At 40.8% G+C, this 21,501-nt stretch overlaps 1 protein-coding gene across 3 annotated transcripts in view; it reads left to right on the top strand.

The window, feature by feature from the left end:
* Window positions 1–21,501, top strand: part of UBR1 (ubiquitin protein ligase E3 component n-recognin 1) — a 127,803-nt gene that overhangs the window by 99,392 nt on the left and 6,910 nt on the right. For all 3 annotated transcript variants that reach the window (XM_060174488.1, XM_060174487.1, XM_060174489.1), the window contains 6 exons: window positions 1,621–1,711; window positions 2,327–2,460; window positions 6,288–6,396; window positions 8,912–8,968; window positions 12,001–12,078; window positions 18,380–18,550. In XM_060174488.1, the coding sequence (XP_060030471.1) occupies window positions 1,621–1,711; window positions 2,327–2,460; window positions 6,288–6,396; window positions 8,912–8,968; window positions 12,001–12,078; window positions 18,380–18,550 (640 nt within the window). The remainder of the gene's footprint in view (window positions 1–1,620; window positions 1,712–2,326; window positions 2,461–6,287; window positions 6,397–8,911; window positions 8,969–12,000; window positions 12,079–18,379; window positions 18,551–21,501) is intronic.

Genomic DNA, 21,501 nt, shown 5'->3' with positions numbered 1-21,501 from the left:
GGGATGCGGCATCATCTAAGTTCATTTCCCATGTCTCCGCTCGACCGGACCTGCCAATCTACGCGGATATCTTCGCCCACCCTGTCCAACACTTGACGTCTCGTCACCCAATCTGGTCCCCTACGCCTACACTGAACTTCTCTGTTCCAGACTCTTGGAAACAGAGTTGGCAGTCAGCTGAGGTAAAGAACAAACACCTCATCACAGACCCCTGCGAGCGTCAACCCGGCTTTGACCTAGCACGTTATGATTGGGCCCTCCTCAATCGCTATCGAACAGGCTATGGCCGGTGCACCGCTATGTTCCATCGCTGGGGAGCCAGAGATGACCCGAACTGCCCCTGCGGCTACAGACAGACTATGACCCACATAGTCAACGACTGCCACCTCTCCAGATTCAAAGGAGGTCTCGAAACTTTACATCAGGCTCAACCTGACGCTGTTGACTAGCTACGGAAGAAGGGCAAACGCTAGTAGTAGTAGTACTAAGATCTTTATGGGTGGGGGTAGATAGCATAACGGTTATGCAAAGAGACTCTCATGCCCCAGGTTCAATTCCCCATACCACCATAAGCTAGAACTGAGCAGTGCTCTGTTAAAAAAAAAACAAAAAACTCTATTAGAAATATCTTTTTTTTCTTTTTTTAATTTGGAGCTGGGGACTCGATTTCACTGTTATGGACTACTTTCTTTTTCCAGCCATACAGGTAGCAAGTGCTACACCACAGCACTGGAGCTTCCTCTGGTGCCATAGCATCTTCCTTTGGTATTGGGACTTGACTGAGGCAAATGCATGGCAAGGCATGCTTCCTGTCACTGCTTCTTCTTACACATTTGTTCTTGCTAGAAACTCAATGCACATAGGTGGTCTCTAGTTGATTTACCTTAGAACCAGGTACTAATGGAGTAAATATTAAGCATCAACTGTAGTAAGCCTGTAATTCTGAACTGTTTCTTCTTTTTTTTTTTTCTTTTGCCTCCAGGGTTATTGCTGGGGCTCAGTGCTAGCACTAAAAAACAACTCCAGGAGGCCATTTTTTCCCATCTTATTGGATAAGACAGAGAGACATTGAGAGAAAAGGGGAGATAGAGAGAAAGAGAAAGACACCTGCAGACCTGCTTCACCACTTGCAAAGCGGACCCCCCTGCAAGTGGGGAGCCAGAGGCTCAAACCGGGATACTTCCCATGGGTCCTTGAGCTTTGTACTATGTGCGTTTAGCTTAACCTGGTGCACTACCACCCAGCCCCCTGAAATATTTGTGTTTTTTTCATTGTTTAATTTTTTATTTTTATATTACAGAATTACATGTCAACAGGGGCTTGAATCCACACCATTCCCACCACCAGAGTTCTGAATCTTTAGTCTCCCCACTGCAATCCACCACAGTTCCCCTAAAGTTGTAGACATGGGCCAACCATCTTCTCTAATTATCTGTCCACATTTATACATAGTTGCCCCTTCTTTTTCTGGTTCAATCCTCAGAGTCACCTGTTTAGATTGATGAGAAAAAGGGAAAGAACCTTGGTTAACATTGTTTATCATTCTGGGATCATGAGATTGACGTGTCTTTCACAAATCTAATGAAAAATGTATAGACTTACATTTTAGTTCTTTTTCAGACCTCCCTCTTCGCCCTCCAGTTCAAGAAGAAAGTGAAGAAGCTCATTCTGCATCTTCTTTCTTGGCAGAAGTTTCTCAGTATACAAGTGGGTAAGCAGCAGTCCATTAGTCTAATCTATTTCAGGCTTGTTGTAATATTTCCATGTCTGTGTCTCATTTTTTGGCAGTATAACTTTTCAACCATTTTAATTCCATTTCTTATAAATGAATTAAGGGCATTTGGAGCAGCAGCTGCCATATATTTGTTTCTGGGGTGGGAGGGGCAAAGAGATTCTGGAGATGAAACCCAGAGCGTCCTACTGCAAGGCAGGAGTTCTACCACTGTGCGACATCCCCAGCTCACCCCCTCAAATGACACATCTTTATTCTTATAAACTGTTCTGAAAATTATCATAGGCAGAAGATGATAAAATGTTAACTATGGCACCATTCAGAATTTAAATCTCAGGTTATTATAATACCTTACATCATTGTTATACACCTGTAACTAATACGATGTCTGTCAGTCATACCTCAGTTTTAGAAAGAGAAGCAAGATTTGTGGTTTGCTTTAGTAAACTACTAAGACAATTAAAGACTGAAGATATAGCTCACAAATTTGTGCCCAATTATTTAAATGTTTGATACTTTGGAAATGCAGAGTTTAAAATCGAGGGTTTCAGTCTGATTAGTATTCTCTTCTATTCTGGAATCATTGCCTTTTAGCTGCATTGGGTGTGGGATTCCTGGCTGGTACTTGTGGGCCTACCTGAAGAATGGCATGACCCCTTACCTTCGATGTGCTGCATTGTTTTTCCACTACTTACTAGGAGTAACTCCACCTGAAGAACTGCTTAACAGTAAGTAGGGCAATAAAATCACAGAATAATAAATGACACACATGATTCTTACCTTCAACCTCAAAAATACAAGGGCAAAGCAGACAAAACCACATCTCCAATCTGCTCTCTCATCAATGTTCAAACACGTGTCCTAGCCCTGGCACAGGTCAGGCCAAAAAGCAGCCTCATGCAACCCACACTCAAGATAACTATATATAGTGTATATCCTTGTGCATAAAAAGTACCTGCACGGTGGCTGGGCAATTAAGCGGGTTGAGTGCACATGGCACAAAGCACAAGGACCGGCTTAAGGGTCCCGGTTCGAGCCTCTGGCTCCCCACCTGCAGGGGGGTTGCTTCACAAGCAGTGAAGCAGGTCTGCTGGTGCCTATCTTTCTCTTCCCCCTCTCTGTTTTCCCCTCCTCTCTCAATTTCTATCCTGTCGAACAACAACAGCTATAACAACAATAACAACCACAACAAGGGCAACAAAATGTGAAAAATATCCTCCAGAAGCAGTGGATTCATAGTGCTGGCACCAAGCCCCACCGATAACCCTGGCGGCAAAACCCCTGCACGTAGCTGGGGGTATGGATCAACATGCCAAAGTAATTACAGAAGCCAGAACTCTCACCTCTGTGCCCCAAAAAGAATTTTGACCCATACTCCCAGAGGGGTGAGTGATAGGGGAAGTAAACCACATGGTTCTGTACCCCCATTCCACCAGGACCCAAAGCATTGGTCACCAAGAATCTGTTTTTATACCATCGATGAAAGGGAAGCAAATGTGTTAAGATACCAGAGGAAGCCAGGCACGGTTTTGTTGATCTGAGAGAGGAGGAAAAAAAGGAAAGACAATTGGAAGTAATGCTAGGTGGAGGATTGAGGAGGCAAGATCTTGAAAAAATCAAGGAAATCGTGGTCCGGGAGGTAGCACAATAGATAAAGCATTGGACTCTCAAGTTTAAGGTCTTGAGTTTGATTCCTGGCAGCATATGTACCAGAGTGATGTCTATTTCTTTCTTTCTCCTCCTATCTTTCTCATAAATAAATAACATCTTTAAAAAAAAAATAATCGGGAGTCGGGTGGTGGCGCAGTGGGTTAAGCACACGTGGCACAAAGCGCAGGGACCGGCATAAGGATCCCGGTTCGAGCCCCTGGCTCCCCACCTGCAGGGGAGTCGCTTCACGGGCGGTGAAGCAGGTCTGCAGGTGTCTATCTTTCTCTCCCCCTCTCTCTCTCTCTTTTCCCCTCCTCTCTCCATTTCTCCCTGTCCTATCCAACAACAAAGCAACGTCAACAATGGCAATAATAACCGCAACGAGGCTGCAACAACTAGGGCAACAAAAAGGGGGGAAAATGGCCTCCAGGAGCGGTGGATTCATGGTGCAGGCACCGAGCCCAGCAATAACCCTGGAGGAAAAAAAAAATGAAGGAAAAATAAGTATAGATAAAGTTTTAGAATCAGCCCATATTGGGGAAACTACTGCAGTTTCCAATGGAGAAGATGGAACACAGAACTCTGGTGGTGGTGGTAACTGTATGAATTATATCTCTGTTGTCTTACTTTTTTTTTTTTTTTGCCTCCAGGGTTATTGCTGGGGCTCAGTGCCTGTACTATGAATCCATTGCTCCTGTGGCCATTTTTTCTTTTTTCTAGATAGAGGGAAAGAAAAATACACCTACCGACCTACTTCACTGTTTGTGAAGCAACCCCTCCCACACACACACAGATGGGTCCTTGCTTTTCATACTGTGTGCGCCACCATCCATCCCCCTTACAATTTTGTAAATCAATATTAAATCACTAGTAAAACACAAAAAAGAAAATACCTTCACACAAATATAACTGCTAATATATACAAGAAATTAGAGACACCGATTATATTTAGGGTAGATAACTCTTTGGCTAAGTAGAAAGAAAACTTTGTTACTGTTGAGCTTCAAATAGATATGACTATATCTACTATAATTAAATTTAAATGCTGCTATGAAAAGTCTGCTATAATAAATCAAGGCCATATATATTTGAGTAATATAGTCATTTTCTTTCTCCTTTACTTGCCATAAATTGAGATTAAAAATAGAGAAGGCTTCTTGTGATTTTGTATGAGTAAAAACTACGTTTGTATGATTTTGGAAGAGTCACCACAATTACTCAAATTCTTCCTTTCATCATTTAAAATTAAACAGACTAGGTCAGTTTTACTCTTAGTTTCTTTGTCTTGTTCTCTATTCAGTAGTCGTAGATGTAGGTTTGTCCTACTTCTATATAAAGTAGGATACTATCTTCCAAGAAGTTGCCAGTACAAATTTTGTTGTTAGCATTGAAAGAATCATTTTTGAGGCCTGAGGCCTGGGGCCTGGTGGTAGCACACCAGATTAAGCACACATGACCCAAAGCTCAGGAACCAGCATAAGGATCTCCTTTCAAGTCCCTGGCTCCCCACCTGTAGGGAGAAGAGGGGTTCACTTCACAAGCGGTGAAGCAGGTCTGCAGGTGTCTATCTTTCTCTCCCCCTCTGTCTTCCCCTCCTCTCTCCATTTCTGTCTGTCTTATCCAATAACAACAATGGCAGTAACAATAATAACAAGGGCAACAAAACTGGGAAAAATGACCTCCAGCAACAGTGGACTCATGGTGTAGGCACTGAGGCCCAGTGATAACCCTGGAGGCGAAAAAGAAAAAGCAAGCAAGACAGACTAAGAAGATAGCATAGTGATTGTACAGAAATATTTCATGCCTGAGACACCAAAGATTCCAGGTTCAATCCCCAGCACCACCAGAAGACAGAGTTAGCATAGTTGTGGTAAATAAATAAATCAGGGCATGGGACTAGAGAAACCAGAGTACATAATGTCATGGAAGGCTTCTTTGATTTCAAGCTAAGAAGTAAGTGTGTTAGGAGCTGAGGTTTAAGAAGCACCCAGGGAGGGAGTCAGGTGGTAGCACAGCGGGTTAAGTGCAAGTGGCGTAAAGTTCAAGGACCAGCATAAGGATCCCAATTCGAGCCTCCGGCGACCCACTTGCAGGGGAGTCGCTTCACAAGCGGTGAAGCAGGTTTGCAGGTGTCTATCTTTCTCTCCCCCACTCTGTCTTCCCCTCCTCTCTCCATTTCTCTCTGTCCTGTCTAACGACAACATCAGTAACAACACTAATAATAACTACGACAATAAAACACGGGCAACAAAAAGGAATAAATAAATATTTTTAAAATCTTAAAAATAAAGATAATAAATGCTTTTTTAAAAAAAGAAGCATCAAGGGGCAAGAGGCCGTCTAAGGACATATATATATATATTTAATATTGGATACAGACAGTGAGAAATTGAGAGGGGAGGGGGAAATGGAGACAGTGAGAGACACCTGCAGCCCTGCTTCACCTCTCGTGAAGCTTTCCCCCTGCAGGTGGGGACCAGGGGCTTAAACCTAGGACCTTGTGCACTGTAATGTGTGTGCTTAACTTGGTGTGCCACCACCTGGCCCCCCGTCTGAGGACTTTGTATCTTGTGATGGTTTGACATTGGAAACATCTGCTCAGAATGACTCAATAGGTTTATGTTTTAAACGTCACTTTGACTTATTTACCACTCACAGTTTAACTGATTTCAACAACTCTTTAAGAATATAGAAATGAGAATAAACAGTGAAAAAACTCTTCACAGATCAAGTAAGAATAATGTGCTGGTGCTGCAAGTCCCTGCCCCCTCTCCATCCCTCCCTCCCCTCCCCCTGTCCCCTTCCTCCTCCCTTTCCTCTTTCTCCTTCTCTCTTCTCCATCCTTCTCTATCAAATAAAAAAAGAAGAATGTGCTCATTGAATGCATTGTTTTATTCTCTTGCAGATTCTGAAGAAGGAGAATACAGTGCACTCTGTAGTTATCTGTCTTTGCCTACAAATTTATTCCTGCTTTTCCAGGAATATTGGGATGCTGTAAAACCTCTTCTTCATAGGTACTGTGGGACAAAATGTCATTGTTGTGTTATTGTGCAGATTGAAATTTTTACTTAAAATTATTTGTCAAACTTTCAGATTGATCAGCATTAAAGGGGATAACAGAAATATAAGAAATTTATAATTCATATATTTAAGGGAATTAGGGACAGGACCAACAGCCAATGGCAGCTGGAGTCTATTTGTTTTACCGTGTCTACCATTCATTGTACTTATTTTCCCCACAGCTGCTCTGCTGTTCCAGTTTAAAATGGAAAGGGGAAGGAGGAAGGGAGAAGCAATGTTGTCAATAACCAGATGGTCACAATCAAGTATTATTTGGGGCTTATATAGAAAACACTAGCATATCTCCTATGACAGTATTCTCAGGAGAGTGATTAAGGAGGAGGAGGAAGTTGTGCTACATGCAAGTCATTTGAATGTTAGTTAAATAGTCTAGGAAACTGTCTTTTTTTCTACCCTGTTTCTTACTGGTCCTCCTGAAGGCTCACCACATTCCCGACTGCCAATCTCTCTCTCTCTGTCTCTCATCACCACCAGGATTACTGATGTGACTCAGTGCCCTACATGATGAATCCACCATTCCCTCTTGTCCGCCCTTCCTTCCTTCCTTCCTTCCTTCCTTCCTTCCTTCCTTCCTTCCTTCCTTCCTTCCTTCTTTTCTATATAGAGACGGGGGGAATTAAGAGGGAAGGGAAACAGAGAAAGTCAGACCTGAAGTGCTCCTTCATCCATAAAGCTTCCCTCTGTGATACAGAGAGTGGAGTTGAACCCACGTCCTTGCACATGATAACGTGTGTTCTCTACTGGATGTGCCACTGCCCACCCCCACCCCCCACTGCATTATCTTAACATTATTTCTCAATGACTTAATGACCTTTTCAAATGGGGGGGCCTAAACTATAGCACCAAAGCTTCTTTCAATGTGATAGGGCTAGACTCAAGCCTGGATCATGCTATCCAAGTGAGCTATTTGCCAGCCTCTCTGTGTTCTCATCTTTTTGAGTTCTTGTCTTTTTCCTCATTTTTTTCATAAGGTATTTTAATGTCCCTATATGATTAAAAAAAAAAAAAAGAGTTGAAATTCATCCAAACAATTAGCATCGTGCTTTTTGTTGAACACAGTCACAATCAGTTATATCAATTTAACTTTTATATTCTTGGAGTTGATGTTTTAAACTAATTTAGTCAAGTTTTAGAAATGCAAAGTTTGAAACATGAATTCCTTGCTCTTTGTATCAGTCCTGGCCCTGCTTGCTTTTTTCTTCTCCTCTGGTCTGTAGTGCACGAAACCGCCCTGCTGGCCACATTTCCCAGTCCCCTTGTGTAAATTCAGCTAGTATGAAGCACTGGCAGGATACTGGAAACTAGGAGGAAGAGAACTTTTTTTTTTTTCTGGGGGGGGAGTGGATTTCTTTCTCTCTGCCATAAGCAGCAGCTTTGGCAGTGAATGTAGTTTTTTTCTGCTTGTAGTTCTCACTATCTATTATGGTTCTAGTAGCCACTGAGGTCCACTAATATGTCTATTTCCTTGTGTGCCTCCAGATGGAGGAGGAATGGTAACTGATATTGGCTAAGTGTTGGTACTTTGTCTTTTGTCTTCGGGTTTTCTTCTCTGACTTTCCATAAATCGTTATTTCCTGGTAGAAAATACTCTCTAATCATTGTTGAAATGATCAGAGTGGTTTCTGTTTTCCTAGTGACACTTAAGTGATAAGCCCTTGTGTGTATTATTTATTGCTGAGCCTACATGATTCCATTACTCCAAGGCCATTTTTTTCTTTCCTTTCAATAGAAAATGAGAAACAGAGGAAACATACAACACAGCACTGCTCCACCACTCAGGAAGCTGTAGCCTCTACCCCAGCTTCCCCACCACATCCCCGCAGGTGCTCCCATGTGGTTGCCCAGGGCTCAAACCCAGGTCCCCAAATGGTAACATGTACACTCTACTGAGTGAGCTGTCTTCCAGCCCTAAATAAATTTTAAAAATAAATAGGAAGAGGGGGTTGGGTGATAACACACCAGGTTTAGTGCACATAGTGCAGAGTGCAAGCACCAGTATAAGGATCCCAGTTCGAGCCCTGGGGTCTCCACCTGCAGGGGGGTCACTTCACAAGTGGTGAAGCAGGTCTGCCTTTCTCTCCCCATCTCTGTCTTCTCTTTCTCTCTCAATTTCTCTCTGTCCTATTCAACAACAGCAAGAAGCAGCAGCAACAACAGCAATAATACTAATAATAGCAACAACACCACCACCAACAATGAATGGAACAAAGATGACCACCAGGAGCAGTGGATTCATAGTGCAGGCACCAAACCCCAGCAATAACCCTGGAAGCAAAAATAAATAAATAGAAAGATACAAGAGGGGGAGGGTAGGAAAAGAAAGGAACAACATGTAAGAAATGAGAACGTGGAAAGAAGGATGAGAAAGATTTGGAGAGCATGGCTCTTGATGAGTATTATGCTGACGCTGTGGTGATGGCTTTACCTTTCTCTTGCCTGCCCATACAGGTGGTGTGCAGATCCCGCTTTACTCAGCTGTTTGAATCAAAAAAGCACCATAGTGAGGTTGGTTTTACTTCTCAGTCCTTTTCCCCATGTACAAGCTGTGTTTCCAAAAGTAATTGGTTTGTTGAACATGCTTAACATGCTTGTTGGTCTGTCTCCATTCTCACTCAGTATAATCATTCCTACTTTTTTTTTTTGGAATGACTGCCTTTTCCTCTTAAATTATTTGAAGTCATTAGTTCCCCCTCCTGAAGCTAGTGCATACCTACGAAGGCCAAGAATGAGGTTGGCATTTTGGAGCTGCTGGTGTATTAAAGTCAGAAGATAGTCATAATATTCCTGTGAACTGTTTTCTCTTGTCCTCTGAGCATAAAGTAAGCTATAAATAGAGCTGTTTCTCTCTCTCTCCTTCCTGTCTTAGCTATGTACTTAGAGACTACACCCACAAAACCTTTCTTCAGCCCCCCCATCTCCTTCAATTTATGACTTAATTAAAATCTGCCTCCTACGTGAGAACTTAATTCAAATGCCACCTCCTCCCTAAGGCCTATCTTAATATATCTTCTCTGCCGTGTATATTCATGTGCATACGTGCGTACCTGCGAGCATCTTAAATCACTAAACAGTAAACTCACAAAGGGCTGAACCTGCATGCTCATCATCTTTGTATTCCATCCAGGACCTGCTTTGTATTATGAACGGAATCTAATTTTTACATTGAGTTTTGGTAATGAACAAGCAGAGAAATTGACTGTCAGCCATACCTACTAATAAAAGTATCCTTTCTTGTGGATAAAGCAAATATCATGAGGCAGTGTTCATTTGCCGCTTTCTTTTCTCACCGTTCAACTACTTTTGTTTTACACTTGCACTTACCCCAACTTTAGTGACTTAGAGATTGTAGATCCAACTCCAGTGCCCACAGGAAATATACTCACATCACCAAGAAAAGAAACATCTTCGAGTAGTCAAAAAAGACGTTTAAGAGCTGGATGTATATTTTAGGACCGTTACTCTTAAAAGTTTTCTTTTCTTTCAATTCACTGTGTACTTTTAGACACCTACTGTTTCGTCACCATGACAGTGAGTTACACCAGGAGACTTAGGAGATGCAACACATACAAGTTCTGGTCTTGGGTGATTTTAATCTATTTGTATACAGTCCAGATACTATAAAATTAAGTGTAGTAAAAGGTGGAATATTTGTTTAATGCTATAGAAATTTTTTTAAATAACATATATATGCTTTATATATATATATATATATATTTATTTAATGCTGCAAGGTTAGTTTTTAAAGAGTTAATTTTTACATATAAGTAATTGCAGAATTTAAGTTGATTGGGGTTCCAGGAATTTTGTGTTATTGAAGTGATCTTCCCCAAGTCATTCAAATAAAACTTGTATGATGGTATCATTATGGTGAGAACTAATAATGACATATACAAATATATGTCAAGTATTACATATATTATTTTTCTTTTTTTGATATCTTGTTGAGTCTTTAAAAGCCCTATGAGGTTCCTTTAATACTATCAATTATTCATACGTAACATTTCTTTTTAATTTATTTTTAACCAGAGCACTGCTGGACTCTGGCTTATGATGGTGTTAGGTTGTTGGGTACTAAGCCTGAGATGAAAGACTCAGGCATCAAAGCTTTTTGCATAGCATAGCCATGAATGCTATCTCCCCACCTGTGTACTTAGCACCTCTTAGATCACTTTGAGTCTTTAAGTATCTGTCCTGTCCCCAAAAGCTGGTTATTAGTTTTTTATTTGCTTGAAAATATATAAAACATATCCAGATGGGAAGATAGTATAATGGGTATGCAAGAAAACTTTCATCTGACCCAGGAGATGGCACAACAGATAGTGTTCGACTCTCAGGCATGAAGTCCCAAGTTCACTCCCCAGTATTACATGTAGCAGAGTGATGCTCTAACCCTCTTTTTTCCCTTTCTCATGTTAGTTAATAAATCCCTTAAAAAAAAAAAAGTTTTGAGATGCTAAAGACCCAAGTTCAGTTCTCAGTACCACCACAAGCCAGGACTGAGAAGTACTCTAGTTAAAAAAAAAAAAAAAAATTTAATAAAAATAAAATTAATTTTCATTTTACAGACCAGGAAACATAAGCTTAGGTTACTAGTTTTTTTTTTTAAGTTTTTATTTATTTACTTATTTCCTTTTGTTGCCCCTGTTGTTTTTTATTGTTGTAGTTCTTATTATTGTTGTCATTGTTGGATAGGACAGAGAGAAATGGAGAGAGATGGGGGAAGACAGAGGGGGAGAGAAAGATAGACACCTGCAGACCTGCTTCACCGCTTGTGAAGAGACACCCCTGCAGGTGAGGAGCCAGGGCTTGAACTGGGATTCTTAAACCAGTCCTTGTGCTTTGCAGCACCTGCACTTAACCCACTGCGCTACAGCCCGACTCCCAGGTTACTAGTTTTGCCAAGTATTAGAATATAGGATTTATAATCAGGCTTGTTTGATTTTAAAGGCATATATATGATTTAGTTTATCAGCATAAGAGAAGGGATAACCAGAATATAATTCTAGTACATGCAGTTCCAGGGATCAAACTCAGGACCTCATGCTTGTAAATTCAGTGCCATGTTTACTGTGCTACTTCCCCGATAGTCAAGGCTGTTTGTTTGTTTTTAGATAAGGGGCAGAGGCAGAGAGAGAATGAAAGAGACCTTAGCACCAGAGTTTCTTTCAATACCCATCTCAATCGTAGGTCACACACAGGCAGTACATTATCCAAGTGAGCTATTTCAGCAACCCCAGCTATATTTTTTTCCCCATCTGTATTATGCCTGGTATCACTTTTCTAGAAGACAGTATGAACATTTAGCTAGAGCAGTTTATTCTTGGTAAATAGTGAGAATTAATTTGAATAGAAAACTATCTGATGAAAGATTTAGAATTCTAGCCTGAGAAACATGGATCTAACCTAGTCAAAAGTGGGAACTGAAGTGGATTGCAAATATGAATCCATATATGTATTGCAGCACCTTTCCTTCTGTCACTTGATCAGTTTTTTTTTAACCTAGGTTTGTTTACTAATTAATTAAATTACATTTCTAGGTACCCTAGAAAAAGAAATAGTTTGATAGAGCTTCCTGATGACTATAGCTGTCTCCTAAATCAAGCTTCTCACTTCAGGTAAGAAGAAATATATAAATAAATGTTTTCTGAGCTTGCAGTTGGTGCACACCACTACTAGCAAACTTTCAGTTTTTCAGGGAGACCACTGAATGTCATTTACAACAGTGATTGTCAGGTTTTTGTTTGGTTTGGTTTGGTTTTGCCTCCACGGTTATATCACTGGGGCTTAGTACACTACAAATCCACTGCTCCTGGAAGCCTTTTTTGTTTTTGTTTTTTTATGTGACAGAGGGAAAGGGGAAGATAGAGAGGTAGAGAGACTTCCAGACCTGCTTCACCGCTTGTGAAGTGACTCCCCTGCAGGTGGAGAGCCAGGGGCTCAAACTGAGATCCTTGCTCAGGTCCTTATACTTTGTATGTACTACATGCACTTAACGTGGTGTGCCACCACCCAGCCCCTCATGTCAGTTTTTTTTTAATTGAAGTAAAAATATCACAGCATAAAGCTGTGATAAAGTTGAATTTAGTGAATTCAGAGTGTTGTATAACTTCTGTTTCTCTCTAGTTTAGGAAGGTTTTATCATCCCAGTAAAACACTTTTAACCTATCAAGTTGTCACTCCTTATTCATTATCCACTTCTGTCTCTGTAAGTTTTCATATACAAAATTGTGTGGGTATATATTTTCATCTCCCTCAGGTATGTATATTTACCTAGAAGTCACATTGCTGGATCATGATAGTAATCCTGTTTTGATTTTGAGGAACTTCTAAACTGTTTTTCACAATAACTACCATTTTATATTCCCATTAAAATATAAAAGGATTCTTGCTTTTCCATACTCTCATCAGCACTTTTGTTGTTGTTTCTTTCTTTCATTTTCTTTTAAATCAGAGCCAATGTAGTGGACATAAAGTGGGAGAGCTTCCTTCAGTACTAGGGGGATGAAGAAAATATTGTGGTTTTGATCATTTCATTCATTACCAGTGATATTGAGTATCTTTTTATGTATTTCTTGGACCATTGTAAATGTACTTTGGAAAAATACCTAGTTAAGTCCTCAGCCCATTTTGTAATTTTTTTTTCTGTTGTTAAACTTTAAGAGTTCTTTATTGGGGAGTCAGACGGTAGCGCAGCGGTTAAGCGCAGGTGGCGCAAAGCACAAGGACCAGCATAAGGATCCCGGTACAAGCCCCTGGCTCCCCACCTGCAGGGGAATCGCTTCACAGGCAGTGAAGCAGGTCTGCAGGTGTCTTTCTTTCTCTCCCCCTCTCTGTCTTCCCCTCCTCTCTCCATTTCTCTCTGTCCTATCCAACAATATGACATCGATAACCACAACGATGTTAAACAACAAGGGCAACAAAAGGGAAAATAAATAAGTAAATAAATATAAAAAAATAAATAAAACTAATTTTATAAAAATATTTACAGACTACTGTGGATATGTATCACGCAAGTTTTATTAGTGCTGTAATAATAGATTGATATTAGAGAACCTGCAAAGGAAGGAGCAGAAAGTAGCTCAGTCAGTAGATCGCATGTTTTCCTATACAAGTGACAAAGTTCATGTGGTGCTGTGATGGCCTATCTCTATTTCACTCTCTCTCTCTCTCTCTCTCTCTCTCTCTCTCTATATATATATATATATATATATATTATATATGTGACAAAGTTCATGTGGTGCTGTGATGGCCTCTCTCTCTATTTCTCTCTCTCTCTCTCTCTCTCTCTACGAAAAGGGAAGAAAAAGTCAGCCCAGGAGTGGTGAAACTGCACATGCCTAAGGCCCTGTAATCACATAAAACAAAAGCCTATCTATGGGGGCCGGGCAGTAGCACAGTTGGTTAAGTGCATGTGACATAAAGCACAAGGACCAGCTTTAGTATCCCAGTTCAAGACCCCGGCACCCCACTTGCAGGGGAGTCGCCTCACAAGTAATGAAGCAGGTCTGCAGGTGTCTATCTTTCTCTCCTCCTTTCTGTCTTCCTCTCCACTCTCCCTTTCTCTCTGTCCTATTCAACAACAGTGACAGCAATAACATTAATAGCAGCAACAGTCAACAACAAGGACAACAAAAGGGAAAAATATGGGCACCAGGAGCAGTGTATTCATAGTGCAAGTACCAAGCCCCAGAGATAACCCTGGAGGCAAAAAAAAAAAAAAAAGAAGAAAAAGAAAGCATATCTACAAGTCAAAGTTGGAAATTTTTTATTCACTCATGAAATAGCCATGTGATTCTCTAATACTCTACAATTAAATTTTCCTTACTTCTAATTAAAAAATAAAGAGTTCTTTTTACTGTCTAGATATTAAACCCTTATCAGATTTGGGGTGGGAGTCATTGCCAACTGATAATTTATTTGCTCATTGCCTAGTCAGCAACCAGGTCAACTCCTCCGTGAACTGCCAAGCAAAATTATTATAGCTGTTGTAGCTCTAGGTCAGATTTTTCAGACAGAAGGAAAGATACCACAGCACAGAAAGTTCCCTGAATGTGTTAGGGCCAGACTCAAACCTGGGTTGTACACGTGGCAGAGCAAGTATTCTTTCAGGTGGGCTATCTCCCAGGCCCCATTTCTTTATTTTTCAGAGTGGGGCTTACCATTTAAGCTGTTTTTCTAGCTGTAGCATAATTTTTCATGTGGCTTGAATTCCCATAGGCATTCATTTGTTGTTGTTGTTGTTGTTGTTTAAAGGACTCCTTTTAGCATTTCTTGTAGGATATGTTTACTAGTAATAAACCCTATTAGCTTTTGTTTATTTGAAAATGTCTTCAGCTCTTGAGAATAGTTTCGTTAATACCTTTTAATCCTTAAGTACATTAAATGTATCATCCTACTGTATTTTAGGTCTTCATGGCTTCTAATAAGAAATTGCTGTTAATTTTATTGAAAAACCTTTGTATATGGTGGAGCAATGCTGTGGTCTCTCTCCCTTCTATCTTTCTGTATATACTCAGCATGAAAAAGAATGGGCAAGTCATTGGCCCAAAGACAGTAGAATTGTGCATGCTTCAGGCTTCAGACACCATACAGAAAGCAGTATTAGTAATAATAATCAACCTAAACTACCCTTGATACAATTATATATACTAGCCACCTGAGTGTCTAAATGTAATATATATATATATATATATATATATATATATATATATTTATTTATTTAATGCCACCATCCTTAGCAAGCCAGATGATGAGGTGGAACTAGCATTGACTTGTAGTAGAAAGACAAGAATCTCAGCAATCTGAAAAGGTCTTTACTGATGGTGCTTCCTGACAACAAAGCATCCTTTTCATAAACTGAAGGCATTCCAAAGCTTAGGAGTTGTTTGTTTGTTTGTTTGTTGCCTCCAGGGTTATCGCTGGGGCTCAGTGCCTGCACTATGAATCCACTGCTTCTGGAGGCTATTTTTCATTCCCCTTTTGTTGCCCTTGTTATTTTATCGCTGTTGCTGCTGTTATTACTGTTGTTGTTGACTAGGACAGAGAGAAATCAAGAGAGATGGGGAAGACAGGGGAGAGAAAGATAGACACCTGCCGACCTGCTTCACCACTTGTGAAGTGACCTCCCCTGCAGGTGGGGGGTCAGAGGCTCAGACTGAAATCCTTGTGCCCGTCCTTGTGTTTCACTCCATGTGCGCTTAACCTGCTGCGCTACCGCCCAGACCCTTAGTTAGTTTTGTGATGTTACTAAGCTTTGTATAGTAGCCAAACATCTTGCTAAACTTAATTAGCACTCTAGGTAGATATAAATAGCTCTTAAATTTTGTTTAAAGGATGCTAATTAATAATTCTAATTAACTGCCTTAGTGCCCAAGGTGCCCATTATCAGTAGCCCTTAGTCATGCGTTAAATTGCACGCTGTCATGTGAAGGACCCAGAGACAGGAATTACAAGTTAGAATCCTTTTCAGGGCTTAAAGAGCCTTTCTTTGACACTGAGCCTTACTGCACAACTATAGAAATTTTCTTAGTTATAATTATTGAGTCATGAAGCTATGACAGATTTAATGGATCTATAGGGGCCTCAGCAGCCCACACTCAAGCCTATTAGGGATAGAACTTTCCTTGGTGTTAGCTCCCTTGCTGCTACTCTCATGCAGATTAAAATCATCCAACTAATGAGATACTGAGTCATCTTTTCTTTCAGCCTTCAAAAAAAAATAACTAGATTGTTTCAAAGATTTCATCCAACTCTTAAATTAAGGGAGGCTCCAAATTTTAGGGCTGAGTTACTATTACAGAAGCCTCCATTGAATAAGCACTGTTGGGTATTCCAGACATGAATGGGTATCCTTGAAAGAATCTCAGAAGAGTGCTAGTCATTGAAAATCTTCATAGAGGACATGACTCCAAGTGAAAATGAAAATAAAATTTATTATTATTATTATTGTTGTACTTAGAAAGTAAAATAAAATCTTAGGAGTCCGGTGATAGCACAGAAGGTTAAGCGCAAGGACCGGCATAAGGACCCTGGTTCGAGCCCCCACCTCCCCACCTGCAGGGGAGTCGCTTTACAGGCGATGAAGCAGGTCTGCAGGTGTCTGTCTTTCTCTCCCCCTCTCTGTCTTCCCCTCCTCTCTCCATTTCTCTCTATTCTATCCAATAACAATAACAATAATAACTACAACAATAAACAAGGGCAACAAAAGGGAATAAATAAATTAATGAATATTAAAAAAGTTTTTTAAAAAAAGAAAAGAAGGGGCTCGGGCTGTAGCGCAGCGGGTTAAACGCATGTGGTGCAAAGCGCAAGGACTGCCATAAGGATCCCGGTTCGAGCCCCCGCCTCCCCACCTGCAGGGGAGTCGCTTCACAGGCGGTGAAGCAAGTCTGCAGGTGTCTATCTTTCTCTCCTCTCTCTGTCTTCCCCTCCTCTCTCCATTTCTCTCTGTCCTATCCAACAATGAACGACATCAACAATGGCAATAACCACAACGAGGCTACAACAACAAGGGCAACAGAAGGGGGGAAAATGGCCTCCAGGCGGTGGATTCATGGTGCAGGCACTGAGCTCAGCAATAACCCTGGGGGAAAAGAAAAGAAAAGAAAATCTTAAGATCTCTTCCTTTTTTATTGTCACCACCAGTTTCCATTAAGATGGAGCCATCTGTAATGTAGGGGATGGCTACTTGGTCACTGTTCTCTAGGCAGAGTCCCCCTTTTCCTCTGTGAGGTAGCCAGTGAGCCAGACTTGGCCATGTCGTATTGCAGTTTGAAAGAAAACATAAACTTTATTGAGACAGAGCTATTTCTATGTTCTAGAGCAAAGCCCTGAAAGTTAAAGTTGTCCTCTCTACAGGAGACAGGAATAATAGAGTCCCTCTATTCCTGTTAGGACAAGGGTGTTTTGTTGTTGTTTGTTTTTATCTTGTCTGAAATTGTAGGGATTAACACCCTATTGAAAATTCTTTTTGACTGTCTAATTCTGATTTCATTTTGGGCCTGACTAAATCTCTCTTTGCATTTCTTTTTTTACTGCCCAACTTATGGAACTTTGACATTTCACTGTTTGTCTTATTATTAGCACAGATAGGAGGACTAAAAGATAACCAGTAGCACTTTAATTAAGAGAGTAAATAACCCCCTTGAAAGGAGGTACATTATAGCAAGGGCTTTGGCATTCTACTATGTAAAATGGTCAGGTTTCAAATAACTAGTTAGTCAACTCTTGTCACTTTTCTTCTTAATACTTCCTGTGATTCCCAGACACAAGCCAAAGACTCTCAAGTTTGTTACCTTTTAAAATTTATTTTAATTTATATTTAATTTATTATTGGATAGTGACAGAGAAAAATTGAGAGGGAAAGAGGCAGAGAATCTTGCAGCCCTGCTTCACTAATGAAGCTTTCCCCCTGCTGGTAGGGACCAGGGGCTTGAACCTAACTAGTTAAGTGTGCACTTAACGAGATGTACCACCACCTGGCAACCCTTGTTTTTAAATGAGGAAAAAATGTGTTTGGACCAGTATGAAAAATTAAAGAATGTACACCTACAAGGACATACTCCCCCAGCGTGGAGGACACTAACTTAACTAGACTAATCCACAGAAGATAACCAAGTATAAATTAGCTATGTCCTAATAAGATTATAACCATCTCAAAGCATATTTACTTGACAGACTTGGCGGAAATTATCAGTTTACTGTTTATTCAATAACAGGTTTTACTACTGTGGATTAGTCAGAAGATAATTTATTAAGTCCTCTTATAGAGAGGTATTAAAGAGGAATGATCTGATTAAATGTTTACTGTGTTTTAAGAGCTTTCTTTGTTGCAAAGCAGCCTGTAGTGAAGAAGTGCTTCATTGCTAACGCTTCTTTGGTTTCTGTATCATTTTGAATACTTTCTTCCATTTTGAGGTGCCCACGGTCTGCAGATGATGAACGAAAACACCCTGTCCTCTGTCTTTTCTGCGGGGCTATCCTGTGTTCTCAGAACATTTGTTGTCAAGAAATTGTAAATGGGGAAGAGGTTGGAGCGTGCATTTTTCATGCACTTCATTGTGGAGCTGGAGTCTGCATTTTTTTGAAGTGAGTACTGAATGATACAGATGATTCATAGTAAACATGAAATTGGGATCCCAATCTGGAGAACATTTATGTTAGTGTGCTAATAGGAAGTGATCTATCAGAAATTAGGATATAGGGAGTCAGGGAGAGATAGCATAGTGGTTATGCAGAAGACCTTCGTGATTGAGGCTCTGAGGTCCTAGGTACAATCCCCAGAACCACCATAACTAAAGTTGAGCAGTACCTGGTTGAAAAAAAAGAAATAAAAAGTTAGAATATAGCCCTGCTATTCTTAAAATCGCCATGTATCAAGTAGTAAAAAAAAAAAAAATCTATTTTCAGGTTTGTTATTTGTGTAAACTTTTTAGTCATTACATTGCTTACTCTAGTATTATGTAATACCCAGGTCTAGTGAAAAAAGTATATGTAAGGGCTGACTTAATGGTATGTTGCATGGATGAGTCCCTGCATTCATCCCTGGCACCATATAAACACGAGAAAGACATAAAACATCATGGGGGGCCGGGCGGTAGCACAGCAGGTTAAGTGCACATGATCCCGGTTCGAGCCCCCAGTTCCCCACCTGCAGGGTAATCGCTTCACAAGCAGTGAAACAGGTCTGCAGGTGTCTTATCTTTTCCTCCCCCTCTCTGTCTTCCCCTCTCTCAATTTCTCTCTGTCCTATCCAACAACAGCAGCAGTAACAACAATAATAGTAACAACAATGATAAGCAACAAGGGCAACAAAAGGGGAAAAATAGCTCCAGGAGCAGTGGATTCATAGTGCAGGCACTGAGCCCCAGCAGTAACCCTGGAGGAAAACATCAAACTTTATGGGGCTGGTGGTGTTGTGTCTGGTCTGGTTGGGCACATGTTACAGTGAGCAAGGACCTGGGTTGGAGCCCCTCTCCCCAACTGCAGGGGGAAAGTTTTGCAAGTGGTGAAGCAGTGCTGTAAGTGTCTCTTTACCTCTCTCTCTCTCTCTCTCGAATTTATTTATTCATGAGAAAGTAGGAGAGAAAAAAACAGACATCACTCTGGTACATTTGCTGCCAGGGATTGAACTCAGGACCGCATGCTTGAGAATCCAATGCTTTATCTGCTGTGCCATCTCCCGGACCACTCTGTCATTCCCTCTGTCATACCCCTTCCCTCTAGTTTTCTGGCTGTCTATATCCAATATAAAATAAAGATAATAAAAAAATTAAAAGGGGTTTAGGCAGTAGCACAGCAAGTTAGCACACGTGGCGCAAAGTACTGGGACCAGCTTAAGGATCCCAGTTACAGCAGGGGGAATGACTTCACAAGTGGTGAAGCAGGTCTGCAGGTGTCTGTCTTTCTCTCCCCTTCTCTGTCTTCCCCTCCTCTCTCCATTTCTCTGTCCTATAAAACAACAATAGCAATGGCAACAATAACAGTAACAGCAACAACAAGGGCAACAAAATGAGGGGAAAAATAACCTCTAGGAGCAGTGGATTCATAGTTCAGGCACTGATCATCAGCAGTAACCCTGGAGGAAAAAAAATTTTTTAAAAGCTGATCAGTGCCATGGTTAAAAAAAAAAAAAGATCTGTGCCTCGTTCTGTCTCATGAAAATTTAGGTTGTCGGGAAAGTCACGATGTATTTTTCTTTTTTAAAAAATAAATTTCTGGGAGTCAGGCGGTAGTACAGTGGGTTAAGCGCAGGTGGTGCAAAGTGCAAGGACTGGTGTAAGGATCCCGGTTCGAGTCCCCTGGCTCCCCACCTGCAGAGGAGTCACTTCACAGGCAGTGAAGCAGGTCTGCAGGTGTCTATCTTTCTCTCTCCCTCTCTGTCTTCTCCTGTTCTCCCCATTTCTCTCTGTCCTATCCAACAACAACTGACGACATCAATAATAACTACAACAACAAAACAAGGGCAACAAAAGGGAATAAGTAAATAAATATTTTTAAAAAAAACCTCTAAAAAATTTTTTTACTTATTTTTGATAAGTTTATTTATTAAGAAATTGAGATGGAAAGGGGTAGAGAAGGACAGATACAGAGAGACACCTACAGCAACACTTCACCACTTATGAGCCTTTCCCCCTGTAGGTGAGGACCAGGATTTGAACCTGGGTCCTTACATACTGTAATGTGTGCACTTAGCCAGGTGCGCCACCACCCAGCCCCTCATGCTGTATTTTTCTATTCAAAAATGCGTTATGACTTTTCCAACGACCCAGTACTGCTATATACTGATCAGATGAGGGAGCTGAGTGGTGGCTTGCTCGGTAAAGCACACGTTACCATGTACGAGGGCCTAGGGTCCACTAACTCTGTGGTAGCTTCATGACTCAGAGCACCTCTAGAGGGGAAGTTTCATGTAGGTGCCAAGCCCCAGCTAAAACCCTGTTGGCCAAAAAAATTAATTTTTAAAAAATCAAATAAAAAGTACATGCAAATTATTATTAAAAGTTTCCTTTTTTTTTTTTTTTTTGCCTCCAGGGTAATCGCTGGGGCTCGGTTCCTGCACTATGAATCTGTTGCTCCTGGAGGCCATTTTTCCTTTTTGTTGCCCTTGTTGCCCTAGTTGTTGGTGTTGTTATTGTTGCCATTGCTGTTGTTGCATAGGACAGAGAAATACAAAGAGAGGAGGGAGAGACAGATGGGGAGAGAAAGATAGATACCTGCAGACCTGCTTGACTGCCCATGAAGCCATCCCCCTGCAGGTGAGGAGCTGGTGGCTTGAACAGGGATCTTTAACCCAGTCCCAGCACTTCACACCATGTGTGCTTAATCCGCTGTGCTACCTGCCCAGCCCCCTATTAAAAGTTTTCTACAATTATTTTTTATTTTCTTCATTTCCTTTACCAAACATTATAATGTATTATAATAATAGAACAGTAGTCCTTATATTATGAAAAAAGAGCATAAGTTGTCTAAGATAAAATTCAATGTAAATACTTGGGGTTTTTTTTTTTTGGGGGGGGGCAGGGTATTCTCCATACGTA

Source organism: Erinaceus europaeus, chromosome 16 (genome assembly GCF_950295315.1).
Source record: "Erinaceus europaeus chromosome 16, mEriEur2.1, whole genome shotgun sequence".
In the NCBI taxonomy this organism is placed as follows: Eukaryota; Metazoa; Chordata; class Mammalia; order Eulipotyphla; family Erinaceidae; genus Erinaceus; species Erinaceus europaeus.
This window is presented reverse-complemented; position numbering and strand designations above follow the sequence as displayed.